The 15,491-nt window shown below is 44.7% G+C and overlaps 1 protein-coding gene across 1 annotated transcript in view; it reads left to right on the top strand.

The window, feature by feature from the left end:
* Nucleotides 1-15,491, top strand: part of ATRN (attractin) — a 147,014-nt gene that overhangs the window by 124,031 nt on the left and 7,492 nt on the right. Inside the window, 1 exon segment of the mRNA XM_042811734.1 lies at nt 3,430-3,537. Coding sequence (XP_042667668.1) covers nt 3,430-3,537 — 108 coding nt within the window.

The following is a 15,491-nucleotide window of genomic DNA, read 5'->3' as shown; positions in this document are numbered from 1 at the left end:
AATCAAGTACAAACTGTGTGGTTTTCTTCTGGAAAAAAATGGCATCCTTTCATGCCTGAAAATATCAGAGCCTGATCCTGAGAGGCACCAGAGCCCCACGCTCATAAAAGGGGCTCCGCAGGGGGCAATTGCTGAGATTGATGGTAGCAGGACACTGATACAGAAACCAATGACTGGTTTATTACCGTAAATAAAATGTTCAGGCTCTTCTTGTCAGAAAACACAGCACAGTTTATATTAGTCAATTAACCTGGTAACCCGAATAGCTGTTTTTCTTTTGCATGAGAGTCTGTGCTGTTGCACAAAGGGAATGGTTTTCCTCGGGTGGTTTTTCTCCCATCAGTCACACGCTGTTCGTTGTGGATTTCCCATCACTCCGTGGTTATTCATACAAAGAACTGTCGGGATGAAACACTGTGTTTCTGCACCACGTTTAGTCCTATGCAGTATGAGATGAGCAGCCCTGATCTCTCTTCTTCCCTGATGTTCTCCTCCGCTGTAAGCAGTTATTAGGTAGTCCAAGCCTTTGGTTGTAGAATCACAGAATGGGTTGGGTTGGAAGGAACCTAAAGGTCATCCAGTTCCAACCCCCGCCATGCTGTGGGCAGGATTCCCACCCTCCTGATCAGACACCAGGCTCCACAGGGCCCCATCCAGCCTGGCCTGGAGCATCTCCAGGGATGGGACACCCACAGCTGGTTTGGCTGCACTAAAGCTTTCAAGAGTCGTTTCAGCCCTCCTCATTCTGCCACAGCTTTCTCTTGTGGTTCTTGGCAATAGTTTTTTCTACTAAGAAAAAGAGTAATCAGTGCAAATAAAAGTTGTGCAGGTTCTCCCTTTAAGTTTGCAGTTCCTTCGGTATTAGAGGTCCATGGTGTGTTGCATTACACTCTTTTGGATGTGTTTTTATTGCAAGCTTGTCAGACTTTTTGCCTTTAAGATCCTCTTCAGATCAAAGCAGTTTCAAACATTCCCAGGTTGTTCTGTTAATTGTGTGATCAAGAAACCAAATCTTTGAAGGAAGAGTGTTCAGGTTAATTATTTTAAACGTCAGAAAGTGAATCATTAGGAACAAGGGTTAGCAAGGTTCGGGGTATCTTGACATTAGCTGCTGCTGATTTCTAATGACACGCTCCACATCTTGGCTAGGGAAATGCCACAATTTCTTCTTTACAACATTATAAAACTTTTTAATTAACATTTTATTACACCAAACAAACATGGAAGGATATACACCTGCATAGGTTAAACGCGTACGGTGTGTGCCTTGGGGGAAAGAGTGACATTCTGGCTTGAGAGCTATTATTTCTCACATTTATTCTTAATTTTCAGGGAATTGGTTTGTAACAAGAAATGAGCAGAGAAAGGATGTTCTTCCTTCATCCTTTGCTGTTCTGGTGACAGTGTGGATCTTTGGTTTTGCCTGGTTTGGGCGCTGGCTTTGGGACAGGCTCATGGATGCCATTCCCTGCTCAGTTTTAAGGATGAGAGCAGAAACATTGCTACCAGCACTGCTTTTCCTGTCGCTCACACGGAAGCCGCTCAGCTCAGGGTTTGGTTTCTTGAAGCTACTGATGACTTCAATAGGAGCCGTGTTGCCAAATGGCACGTTTTCCTAAGCTAAACTTCCTTTGAAAGAGCTAACAGCTCACAGTTCATGAGTCTCCTGGACATCTTCATCAGGACAGCTTGTTCTTTGATTTTATAGCCATTAAACAAAGCACTTTATGATAGCTGAAGGGGACAATTGCAGGAACAACAACCCAGCAATCTGTTTCACACTTGCTTTAGTCTGCAATCTGCTGGTGTGCTTTTAATATTCGAAAGCTCTGCGACTTCTTCTACCTAAGTGTGAGGTCTGCACAAGTTTGCTTGCAAATACTTTGTGCAGCTCCATTTGGGTGAATTTAGTGGGTTTTTCGCATTGTGACAGTATCTGCAATCTGCCCTGATGTGCTTTCTTATTATTTTTGGGGCTGTTTCTGTAGATCAGTGTCCCTTTCTGCCCTGGTGAATATGGACGTGTCACCCCTGGTTTACTGGGATCTTGATGCGTTTTGTGTCATTCCCTTTAACTCTATGAGTGATCCTTCAGGATTTGAAATATCAAATCACCCCATATTAAAGGGGGAACAAGGATACTGGTGGTGCATACCATTTGGTAGTGCCTCCATTTAGCTTAAATAGTGTATAAGTAGTGGTCCTGCAGCTGTGTACACAGCCTAATGCTGTGTTTGAGTGGGCTTAGGTAACTTGCTGCACTTAAGGGCACGACTGCTGGTTTTTACAGGCTATGCACAGTATACCTCTCTTCCCTTATTAAGAAGGGGCACTGAGTCACATCCACACCTATTGCTTCTCGGAGTTAGGGTTATGGTTCTGCATCCAGATATTGGCTGCAATCAAGGAGGAGCATGCCCACAGCTTGGCTGTATAGGAAGTGTCATTTTTTATCTTAAAAAAGGGAGCTGCATCCCAGTGCTTAAGGCTGCTTAAGAGTACATGAGAAGAAGGAAAGTGTTTTCTATTTAATGAAACACATTGCAGCAGGGACTTGTTTGCCATTTGATGCGTTTGCTATGTTTAGGAAGGAAAGAAACAATTAGGAGAAGATAATTACTCAATAGCTGCCTGACAACATTCTGCAAGTGCTGCTCTAAGTAATGCAAGAGTATTTCTTGCAGCTGTTTTGCCTTCCCGTAGATCCTATGGAGTCCCCTCGTGTCCCAGAGAGGTGATGACAAACAGCAGAGGGAACACAGCTTAAAAAGTGCCTCTGTGGCAATTTGTTTAGCTTAGAGAAGAGAAGGCTCTGGGGAGATCTCACTGTGGTCTTCCAGTACTTGAAGGGAGTATATGAACAGGAGGGGGAACGGCTGTTTGTGAGGTGGATAATGATAGAACAAGGGGGAATGGTTTTAAACTGAGACAGGAGAGGTTTAGGTTGGATATTAGGAGGAATTTTTTCACTCAGAGGGTGGTGAAGCACTGGAACAGGTTGCCCAAGGAGGCTGTGGATGCCCCATCCCTGCAGGCATTCAAGGCCAGGCTGGATGTGGCTCTGGGCAGCCTGGTCTGCTGGTTGGTGACCCTGCACACAGCAGGGGGTTGGAACTGGATGAGCATTGTGGTCCTTTTCAACCCAGGCCATTCTGTGATTCTGTGATGATTCTATGAACTGAGGGCAATGTCTTTTCCTCCACCAACAAGTCAGGCTGTGGCAGTGCTGCACAACTTCACTTGCACTGACTTGTTAAGCTGTAGTAAGCTGAATATTCACAATAAGCCCTCTGTATCCTTAAACCCTGTTAAAGCACCAGGAGGTTATTTTTTCCACATCCGCTGATATCCTTTTGCATTGGGCTGCTTGCTTTCTCACCCTCGTGTTGGAACAATGTAATAATAATATTTTTCTGTTTATTACATTAGCAACTACTCCGTGAGATGCAACAGATGGCAAGTCGCCCCTTCGCCTCCATCAACGTTGCCTTAGAAACAGATGAAGAGCCGCCAGATCTCATTGGGGGAAGCGTAAAGGTGAGAGCTGGTGCTCGAGGATGGTCCTCTCCACAATTAATCACATGGCTGCTTCTTTTAAACTGCGCTTAATGCCTTAATCCAACTTCAATTTGTTACGTATCCCTGAGAAACTGTAAATCTCCACGGGCTGACAGATCTCGTTTCGTTTGATTTTTGTACCTTCAGGTGCACATTTTCAACTTTCAGCCCAGCTTAGCTGAAAGCTGTGCTGTTTGAAGGCTGTGGGGTTTTGTGCTTGCCTTGTTGGTTTTTATGCCTTGTAATAGAGAAGAATGCAGTGTTACACAGCAGAACATTTGGCCAGAAATAGCTATAGGTGCTGCAAATAGAAAACGTTTTTCTCTGATCTCTCAAATCAAACAGGAATACCATCGTGTCTGTGTACTCTAATAGTATCAACGTATTTCTGGCTATAAATACACGTTCAAATACATCGTGTGATACAGAACTGTGGAGAAGTGGTTGTGTTAAACCTGCCTGGCACGTTCTTTGTCACAGCACATTGTGGATTTAGCAAAAGCTTGTTTAAAGGGAAACAAGTTAATTAAAAGGTCCTTTTTAATGCCGTACTTTCACCAGCAGACTTGTGCTCAAAAAGGAAAAGTTAAGAACCTGTGAATCCTGGTTTAAATTCTTTTTTCCCCCTATCTAAGATAGCAGTTTAATTTTATCTAGTCTTCAGTTTTTTCAATGCCTTCATTAGTACCAAAATAATCTGACCCCAGAACTTCTGTTTGGTGAATATTTGTAATTAAATCTTGGCCTCAGTATCAGGGAACACCACAATTAAGGGTGCCTATGGAGCCCTGGCAATTCTTTACATAGATGTGAATATAGTCTTTCATCGCAAGCTGCAGTACTTCTTCCTCCTGATTCTTGTCGTGCAGTGTGTTGTGGGTAGGAGAACAGAAGAGAAAGGATTTCACTGTATTGTCATAGTTTCATTATTTTTCCTGGTTATTCGCTGTATTTCATCCTTACCTTTTGTCCCAAGCTGTGAATGATTCCTGTCACTGCTCCAGAGCTGAATGCTTCATGAATTTATCATCAACGCCTCTCTCTGAAGTCAGGGGTTATTGTCCTGGTTTGCAGATAGGAACCTTCATAGGCAGTGAAAATAAAGGAAAATTTGCAGAGACACTCATTTGGAAGTAGTGGCACAGGTCAGCTTAGTTGGGACCATTCCTGGCAGGCACCAGGTGACCCTCATCCCATGGACTTCCACGTGACTCCAGATCACTCTGTTTTCCTTTGCTTTTATAACTTCTGTAATTTTATTATGAACCTGGCAGATAATAGGAATTATTAGCCACTAAAAGTTCGCCAAGGCACTGCAATGCATGCTTGTAAAATCTGGCTGTCATCCAACAAACTAGAGCCTTCTTTTCATTGTTTCATCAAAGAAGCCATGGGATGTATACACGTGTTCCCATTGGGATGGAAGCATGTTTGTGTGACTGTTGCCTGGGTGCTGATGATTTGGGGCCACAGGGTGTCTGTGCTGGGGATCTTTTCCCTTCCCTTCCCTTCCCTTCCTTTCCCTTTCCTTCCCTTCCTTCTTTCCATTATTAACACTATTTTTCTGGAAATTCTAAAACCATAGAATGGCTTGGGTTGGAAGGAACCTTAAAGCTCATCCACTTCCAACCCCCTGCCTTGGGCAGGGTTGCCACCTACTAGATCAGATTACCCATGACCCCATCCAAGGTAAACATGCTAACTTAATGCACCTCTCCCATAGAATCAGGTCAGAGCACAGCTTGTCCTTAACTTTTTGATCTCCAGCAAGTTTGTCTACACTAAGTGCAGAGAAAATGCTAAGCCTTGACTCTGTAATATTCCAACGTGTGTGTTGTTATTCTTGTTCAGCCAGCAGTGCTTGTTTCTCTTCATGTGGGCTTTGTGGTACATTTTCTCCTCTGTAGCTCTTTTATTCTTCTCAGTTTCTTCTTTGATTAGAGGAATGTGAAACTCTCTTTTGAAGTGCTTCCATGGACAGCAGCGCAGACAGGATTTTGTCTTTCTGGCACCAGCAGCTACATTTCCTTGCTTTCCCATGTCTGCTGTCATCCTCCATATCTCACTTGTCTGACCTCCTTCAGTTACTCAAGAAGAGATGGAGAAGCCATTTTCAAACATAATAGCTAAGATTGTGGACAGATGGACATATGCCTATTTTCAGACCCAGAAATTGTTACCAACTGCTAATTACCCTCTGTGCTGATAAGTCCTTGAAGCAATTTGTGCAAACATTTCTTAGTCTACATCAGACAAAAACCAAAATAATCTAATTTAGGCAAATGGCACAAACTGTGTGCAGCAACGTGAAGCCAAACTGAGAACGTGGACGAGGTCTGTGCCAGCAGGTGACTTCATCTGCTGAAAGCTACGTGCATGATGAGGATGCTTTTGTGCAAGGAGAGGAGCTAAGTTTATTTATTTGTTTGTTTTCTGTTAGGTTGCAGAATTAATGTGGAGGGTGGAGACATTGAAGGTCAGCTCTGTGCAGCTGATTGAGCTGTAGGTGTCCCTGTTCATTGCAGGAAGTTGGACTGGATGACCTTTAAGAGTTCCTTCCAGCTCAGTCCTTTCAGTGGAAGCATGTATGGAAGTCTGGAGTGTTTCAGCAAGGTTGCAGCTGAGCAGAGAGGAGCAGAGCTGCAGGAGAGCTGTGGGTTGTGAGCTTGCTGGCTGCTGCATAGAACTGAATTGTTTTAGAAGTGAAAAAGCAATCTTATTTTATCTGTTCTTCAGCTATTGGCCAAAGAAGGAGTGAGGGAAGGTGTTAAGTTGTTGGACCATAAAGTGTTTTCTGGTTGCTGCATCACTTGCTGTCAAACTTTGAGAGCTTTCCTTATACATAAGAAATCTGGGCTTGTGTTACTAAACATGCATTGATGTTTTTCTTTCCCCATGCAAATCAAAGCCTTTGGTTAATAACGAGTTTATTTGAGAGTTACAATGTAAAAGTGGAAAATGGGATGTCTTGTCTGCTAGAGATTAATTTTCTTTTCCGTTGTACATAGCCAACTGGCAGCCAAAGTCAAGCTAGTTCCATCCCAAGCAAATGTTTTCCAGCTGGACAGTATTAGAACCGTTTTCAATTACTATTTTTCCTGGGGTGCTTAGAAGCAATAGAAGATTTTTTACCTGCAGGGAAACTATTCATAACATAGGCTGCAGCTAGGCAACACGTAACAAGCTGCTTTGGTTTATCTCCTGCACCAAAAAATACCTAATGAATCACAAATCTACCTCTAAATGTGCTTAGTTATTACAAAACCCATTGGCTTTTCTCTGCAGCTTTTCATGCACTCTGAGGTGCTGTGCATTGCAGTTTCTTCTACGAGCATTTAACATCTGTGGATATCCAGAGCCAAGCTTTGCAGTTCTCTGCAGTGATTTTCAGAAGGTTTGCTGTAAGAATTCAGGAAGATTTTAGTTTTTACAGTGATTTCCATGTATCTTGGAGGTGGTAATATAACAAAGCTAACACTTGTGGGAAAACACTATAAAGTGCAGCAGGCAAATGCTTATCTGGAGCAAAATACCTACAGGCTTGTTGCATGGTTGCATTAGAGAAGTTTATGCTCAAGTTGGACACAGAAGCTTGCCACAGAAGCTTTCAGAGGCTTTGAAGAACACTCTCATAAAAAAGCATTTGCTGAGCAGAGTTGTTATGTGCAGTTATTCTTTTGCTGGGCTGTGTTTAGAGATGCAACCTGCGGAGACAGTGCTTACAGGTGATTATCTTTGCATCCGCCATCAACAGACCGACTGCATTTGTGGAATCTTAAATGGAGAGGAGTATTTGGTGAGCAGAATGCTGCTGAAGTTCATTCAGCATGTTCTGTACCTTTGTGCGGGCGTGCATTTAATTCTGCTGTGTTAGGTTTCCGAGGGCAAAATTGCTTCTCTGCAAATCCTTAATCAGGCATCAGCTCACTAAGCTGGCTGACTCCTTAAAAATAGCAGAAGTTTGATGGAAAATAGCGTCTTACTCTCCTAATTAGTTTATTTTGTTACAGAAGAGACTGTTGTTGAGCGGTTTAAAGACTGCCAGAAGGTCCCATCTGTTCGAGAAGCACAGAGGTGTAGTGGTGGGCTGAAGGAGGAGTGGGCAGGGGATACCACAGATTTGTATTCTCAGCTTCCTTGTATTTCACAGCTGAGCACTGCTCCTGTTGAATTCTTTTTACATTGCAATGAACTTGCAACCACCAGGACTAAACCACAACTAAAGAACTTAAAAAGCAATGGGATTTAAAGCTGTTATCCTCTTCTGGTTATCACTCATAGAATCATTAAGGTTGGAAAAGACCTCTAAGATTACCAGGCCCAGCCCCAACCCCGCATCTCCATGTTTCTGGAACACCTCCAGGGATGATGATTCCACCACTGGATCCTGTTCCAATGCCTTACCTCTCCTTCTAAGAACAAATACTTCCTAATATCCAACCTGACCCTCCCCTGGCACAACTTGAGGCCATCACCTCATCCCATTGCTGTTACCTGAAGAAGGGGCCAATCCTCACTTTGCTCCAGCCTCCTTTCTGGGCATGGTAAGGGGCAATGAGATCTCCCTTGAGCCTCCTCTTCTCCAGACTGAACCATGACCACTTGGGCACACTGCTGGCTCATATTCACCCAGCTGCCAGCTAATACCCCCAGATCCTTTTCCTCTGCATAATTTTGCAGCCACTCTTCCTCAAGCTGTAGCATTGCATGGGGTTGTCGTGACTAAAGTGCAGGACCCAGCAGTCGGTCTTGCTGAACTTCATCCCACTGACCTCAGCCCATCAGTGCAGCCTGTCCAGGTCCCTCTGTAGGGCCCTCCCACCCTCAGGCTGATGTGAGCTTCCTCCCAGCTTGTTGTCACCTGCAGACTTACCCACGGTGCACTCAGTCCCCTCATCAAGATTGTTGAGCTGAGGATCCTCTTGCAAGTGAGTGTGTTTGGATGGCACACTTGGAAAGTGCAAGGGCTGTGACATAGAAGCAGCATTGAGTAGAGACAGCCGTGCTATTGAGATCATCATGATGGGGTCGGTGCAGGTTAAAATCTTTCACAGCTGAAAGGGAGAAGTGTTCTTTGAAGAGCCTCAGAAAAACGAGTTTGGAGGAAGGGGGTGAATTTGAGGGATGAAAATAAAAACAGAATAAACTTAATCTGATGTGGCATGCGCTGGAGCTGGCTCACACACAGCTTTGAGGCCAGAACGCTGTGTTGTCTTGCCTGACCTGTCCAACACAGGCAGTTCAGGCTTGTTAATTCCTAATGTATTAATTTTCAGGCTTACTCATGTTTGTTGGTTCTGGGAGCCTATCCTTGCATCAGAGCGTGTCCCCTCATCATTACAGAAATCACTTCCACTCACTGCAGCCCTCCTGGTGCATCAGGGTGACACGGAATGAGAAGTGACATCCCAGCTTGCACTCTGTATTCCCTGTTAAATCCTGCTTGTGCCACTTGCTCATGCACAGCAAAGCTCCCACTCCCCTTTGAACGAGTGCTGTGCTTGAGGAGTCGCCAGCCATGAGAAGGAAGGGAGGCGTTATCTGGGCAGCAGAGGTATGCAAAAAGGATTAGCTGCACTCAAATTGGGCAGAGCCTGGCTGTCATCCGCGCTCCGAAAGCCACAACAAAAATACCTGATAAAACCTGAGCCTGATGAATTATTTCCAGTTAACGGCCGCAGGGAACCTTGTTTGGATTTGCTGCAAGATGAGGTACTCAGGGAAAACTTTTGCCACTTCGTGCACATGGTAAATATTTGGAAGGGACGTGAGATCAGCGCAAGCATCTGTTCTGCCTGTGCTGTATTTAGGGAATATTTGGCTGATAATTGAGCTGAGATTAAGCTGGGTTTAGATGTGAAGGCTGTAAGGTTTTCAGCAGAAAAGCCCTGATTTTAGCTGATAAGGAGGAGCTCGCTGGAGGGAGAGGAAGCTGCACAGAGCTTCCTACAGAAAAAGGGATTTTTAAGCTTTTCTTTCCCTTCAGCACCAACAGTTGCCTCTTCAGATTGAAACACCAATAATATCAGCAGCTTTCCAAATGCACGATAGGGAACCTGTTTGCATTCATTATGCCAAGTAGTTGTTTTTTGGGTGTCGTGCTTGCAGTCTTCAGCTGCTGTCCTACTTCCTTCTGCTGCTTGCACTTCTTCACATCACAAACCAGCCAAGTGGTTGAAAAGAGACAAAAATGGAAATAAATCGACACCACTCACCATATACCTTCTGTCCAGATTTGCTACCCATGGCCTCATCCATCCCATCCCCTTGCAAAGAGCCAACTTGGTCGTTAAGTGCAATAGGAGCAAACTCCATGCCCTGTGGCGTTGGTTTGTATGCACTCTCTGCTCAGCTTTGTGTTTTCAGTTTCGGGTTGTTAGCATTCATCCAAAGGCTTGAATCACAGAATCATAAAATTGCTCAGGTTGGAAAAGACCTTAAAGATCATCGAGTCCAACCACAACCTGACCATCCCACCCTAACTCTTAACAACCCTCCACTAAATCATGTCCCTGAGCACCACATCCAAACAGTTTTCAAACACATCCAGGGATGGTGACTCAACCACCTCCCTGAGGAGCCCATTCCAGTGCTTCACAACCCTTTCTTAAAGAAGTTCTTCCTGATATCCAACTTAAACCTTCCACTGGTGCAACTTGAGGCCATTTCCCTTCATGCTGTAACCTGTCACCAATGAGAAGAGACCAATCCTACTCTCACTGGAATCACCTTTCAGGCATTTGAAGAGAGCAGTAAGGTCTCCCCTCAGCCTCCTCTTCCCCAGACAAATGTGACTGCTGCTGAGTTCCTGGCACACAGGAAGGCAGTTGTGGCTGAGCAGTGAGCAATTCATTCCCCAACCCCTGTGTCACTCCCAAGGTAGATATCAGGGACAAGGTAAATACGAATTTTTAATCTAGATTCATTTACCACAAATTATGGCTGGACGTTTATTCATCTCTGCCTCGGAGGACATACACATTACCCTGAGAATATGATTTTTAAAACTTAATACTCTGTATTTGTAGAAAATTGCTTGTAACTTATTTTGCAAATGTTCAGCCAGCTTTTAATGGCACAATTTAAAAACTTGCAAATGGAATTTGACCCTTTTTCGGCAAAGTGAAATCATCTGAAGAAGCGAAATCAAATAATAAAGTTAAACTGTTTCAATAATGTTCCCCTTCTCTTCCCCCACCATAAGACTTTTGCTTTATTTTAATTTCCTTGCTGGAAATTGAAAACCATGTAAGAGTTATTTGATCAAACCACAGAAATATGTTTTCTTGTTAAGGAAAAATAGTCTCGACAGTATTTTTTATACGTTCTGAAAAGCAATATTCTGGCAGTGTGTTACAGAGCCTAAATAAAATTGATGCTGTGTTTTTTAAATTGCACAAAATATTTATTGTTCTGGCCATTAGTTTGATGTGACATCTTATTAACCTTTAGAGTTTGTCAAATATAAGCAGCGTAGAGGGAAATAATGACAGGAAATAAAGTTTACAAAAAAGAATAATTTTTTAGAGTTGAACGCCGTCCAATGAAACTTGTTTGTGAAAAGCATTTGGCTGTGAAATTGTCTCCCAAGGGAGCTGGTGGTGCACTCTACACCTGGGTCGCATCGAAACAGCCCAAACAGAGCAATGGAAAATGCAGTATTTGTGTAAAAAATACTACCATACTGTCAGACTAATTAGATGGCTTAATAGGGCTCTTCCAGCCTCTGTCTCTTATAATTGTTTAAGCTTTACCCATATTAAGGATGTATCAAAGCCCATAAACAGCAGAAATAGCTCGGTTGTTTAGTGGTGCTCTTGGCCAATAAAGTCATCTCTGGGAAATTGCTGAGGATGGGTTCCCTCTGCTCCCAGGAGCAATGGGCTCGTGTCAGCGCTCTGTAAAACACCATTACCTTTCTGTTTCCATCCAGAATCACTGATTCCAAGCACTGCCCAATGCAAAACTGGGAACAGTGCTTCCCAGTTAAGAAGCAGATGCTACATGGATTTTTGGTCTTTGTTGTTTCTTCTGTCCTCAAGAGTTTGGCCCCATCCACTTGACCCCCGTTCTGTAGATATTTATAAGCTCTGGTAAGATCTTCTTTCTCCAGGTGAACATCCCCAAGGCTCTCAGCCTGACCCCATCAGGAGGTGTTCCAGGCCCCCACCATCTCTGGGCTCTCTCCACCAGAGCTTATAGTCAACTTGTTGGCCAACTGTTGGACTCCAGGATACCCCCACCACCCACCTGGCCCGTCTGTACCGTGCTGGTTCCAAGTATCAGCCTCTGGATTGCTGATGGCAGAGTGTCCTGCAGAGTTTTTCTGCTCTTCCTCTATTTGTTCATATTCAAGTAGAATTTTAGCTGCTCTCAGTTGACCCAGTGCACCAAAGGCGAGATCTTGTTATCCCATTAGCTGCACCCCTGCAGCAGCTGACTGCCTGCCATCCCCCTTTGGGGTGGGACACCGCAGTTTGGGCACAGCATGAAGCACACATCGTGTACCAAGTGTTTGATGGAGGCACCCTATTTGCATAGATTTGAATAATGTGTACTTTATTGTGCCATTAAGCCTTCAATAAAAAGGAATTGCTTTGTATAATTCAACAATGGGTTTATCAAAGCACTCTAAATGACAGTCTCTGGCAGAGGCTGCCTTTAACTGTCTGATGAAAGGTGTTAAGAAGTTTGGAGATCCACTGTTTCCTTTATTATTTTTCTTAAAGTGGGCCATTAAAAGCCACCTGTTAGGCCAAAGCACAGGCATTTATGATGATCTGATCTCTGCTTCCTAAATCCACTCTGGAGCATAAGTCTTAATGGGGAGCTGCTGTGGGAACAGGAATGGTTCAGTCTGCAGAAGAGGAGGCTTAGGAGAGACCTCAAGGCTCTGCACAACTCACTGAAAGGAAGTGGGAGCCAGGGGAGGGTCAGGTTGGATATTAGGAAACATTTCTTCTTGTAAGGAGAGCTAATGCATTGGACCAGGCTCCAGTGGAGGAGTCACCATCCCTGGAGGTGCTCCAGAACCATGGAGATGCAGCACTGAGGGATGTGTTCAGTGGGCACGGTGGGATGGGTTGGGGTTGGTGATCTTAGAGGTCTTTTCCAACGTTAATGATTCCTTGGTTCATTGATTCTCTTGCATGGAATTGAGCATTCCCATTGCTTGGCTGTGACTCATCCCACCAGGCTGCTCTCTGTCACCCGGCCTGGGGACTGTACTCTGCCACGAGATGTGAGTCACAGATCAAAACGCTGCTGCCTCAACTGCTGCTGTCAAAAATAAATTCACAGGACTTCATTCTTTATGCCACACTTGCTGTTGCTGGCTGCAGCTTTCTCAGGAAAATGGGTGGTTTTGATGGACACGAGACTGTTTTTCCACTTCTTGATTTAAGAGAAGGATTAGCCACAAGAAGATAATCTTGTTCTTAGTGTATTCCCTTCAAATTAGCTTGCAATTGCCTGGCAGATTTTGGGTGCATCTCAATATAAAGTGTATGTCCTTGCTTGGCGTGATAAATAGAATCCTGCCAGCAGTGAAGTATTAACAATTCCTTACTAATGTTTGGCTTTTCTAAGCAGGGCAACAAGGGAAGGGGGCAGACCCAGAGATGTAACCTCTGCCCCCAGCTGTCTGTGGTGCTTCAGATGGATTGAAAGTTCATGGCAGCACGAGGGCTGGGCTCAGCCCAGGGTAATAACACCGAGGTTGTGTGTCCTCATGGCCAAGGACTGCTGCTACACCTGGGGACAGCACCGGGGACACATAGGATCCATGGTCCCACGTGGGATCAGGGGAACAGATAGGAGGAAGGCGTGTGACCTTGAGGAACAAAATAAACATAAAAAAAAACCATGGGAATAGAAAGATAGTGCCCACAGGGACTCATAATGAAAGTTTCTGCTGCATTCTGCAGGTTCATTAGTTGAAAAGGGCAGAGGAGGAGAAGGGATCCTGCTTGGGGCTGAGATGAGCTAAATTACCCTCAGAGTCCCTTCAGCTCTTTGACCGAGAGCTGCATAATGAACTTGATTTTCCCTTCCTTACCTTCTTAACGTGTGCAGGAGGATCAGGATGCTTTGATACCACTCTCAGTTCACTCTTCATCCAGAGCAGAGAGGCACTCCTGGGAGAAGTGGAGAAAGAGGAGAAATTGTGCTCAGATGAGCTAGAGAAATGTGGGTCTGTGCAGCACAGGGTGAGCATCAGGGTACTGAGGAACGTGAGCTGGGTGAGTGCATTCTGATGAGGGAGAATTGAGGTTCAGAAGAAGTGTGTGGTATGAGAGCAGTGGGTCTATTGAAAGGGCTGGCATAGGGGACAGTGCAGGTAGGAGGAGTGACTGCTTTTGAAGCAGAGCATTATGTTTTCATGTGCAGCCAGCTGCCCCGGCAGGGGTTGGGTTCGGCAACCACAAGAAGGGCTGAGCATTGCTGTGCCAGTGTTTGCATCAGCTTGCATTGAACAATTGGTGCTGGGAAGCAGAAGAGGTGCAGAAGTGATTAATCCAGTGGGACTTAAAAGCAAATACATTAAAAAGAGGTTAGAGAAGATGATCTCTTCGGCTTGTTTGCTCACTCCTTCATATTTCCCCCCCATGCTTGCACTTATTCGTAGAATCACAGAAAGGCCTGGGTTGAAAAGGACCACAATGCTCATCCAGTTCCAACCCCCTGCTATGTGCAGGGTCACCAACCAGCAGCCCAGGCTGCCCAGAGCCACATCCAGCCTGGCCTTGAATGCCTGCAGGGATGGGGCATCCACAGCCTCCTTGGGCAACCTGTGCCAGTGCCTCACCACCTCTGTGTGAAAAAATTCCTCCTAATATCCAACCTAAACCTCCCCTGTCTCAGTTTAAAACCATTCCCCCTTGTCCTATCACTATCTGTGCTGAGGATGAGGGTGGGAAGGTGCTTGGTGCTCTCTGCATGGAAATAAACTCTGTGCTCAGTGCACACTCCCACTCCGCACTGTGTTTCTGCAGTTGTCTCCTCCGTGCTCTCTCCATTACCTCTGGTAATTGAGTTGCCCGTGGGATATAGCAAAGGGTATGCTTGGGTGCTTTGTGGGAAAAGCATTCTTTCAAGCTGGAGCCCTTTGTTGGGGGTGGGGAGAAGACAGAGAAATCTGCAGTCATAAAACAGGCAGACTGCAGCTGACGTTGTTAGTCTGTGCAATACGTATTCATCCACCTTGCACAGACTTAACAAATGGCTCTTGTGATCATTACAGTGGATAGGAGATATGAAAGCGATTTGAAGCTTTGTTTTCCTTGCTTTGTTTTTCTTTTGTTTTTATTGCACAGCAGTGATTTCATTGCGTTGTTTGGCTCCTGTTCCTTTTCTCAGTGTCGTGCCTCATATTGAGTTTCTGTCGAGCACTGAAGCACAGAAGTACAATTGTATACCTAATGAAAAAAGCAATAATTATTTCATTAATATCAGAGCAGAGTTTAGAGTTTGTCTGTATCAAACAAGAAATCACTGAGTGTATCAAGTCAAAGAGTTTCTCAGCTTTTTTGCTAACGTGAAACAAAAGCAAGCAGTCTCTTGAACCTGCACTTAAGGACTGAAGCTTGCACTCTCAACCTATTCTTGTGACAATAAAGCTGATCACACATGATTGTGGGGTAGTATTGGGGCCTGGCTTGGGTAAGGTCTGATTTTAGTTTCTGGGCAATACTGTTGTGTGTCCTCTCTCTAATAACATGTTAGAGTAAAGCAGAGCTCTTGGAATGAGTCCAAAGGTGGGCCACTAAGATGATCAGAGGGCTGGAGCACCTCTTCTATGAGGAGACGTTGAAGGAACTGGGCTTGTTTAGCTTGGAGAAGGCTCTGGGTAGACCTCATTGTGGCCTTCCATATTGAAGGGAGCGTATGAACAGGAGGGGGAACGGCTGTTTGTGAGAATGGATGGTGATAGG

The sequence above is a fragment of the Centrocercus urophasianus genome, unplaced genomic scaffold (genome assembly GCF_019232065.1).
Source record: "Centrocercus urophasianus isolate 14NV4802_14NV808 unplaced genomic scaffold, USGS_Curo_1.0 seq_13, whole genome shotgun sequence".
NCBI lineage: Eukaryota > Metazoa > Chordata > Aves > Galliformes > Phasianidae > Centrocercus > Centrocercus urophasianus.
The sequence above is the reverse complement of the archived record's forward strand: the minus strand, read 5'-3'. Positions and strand labels throughout refer to the sequence as shown.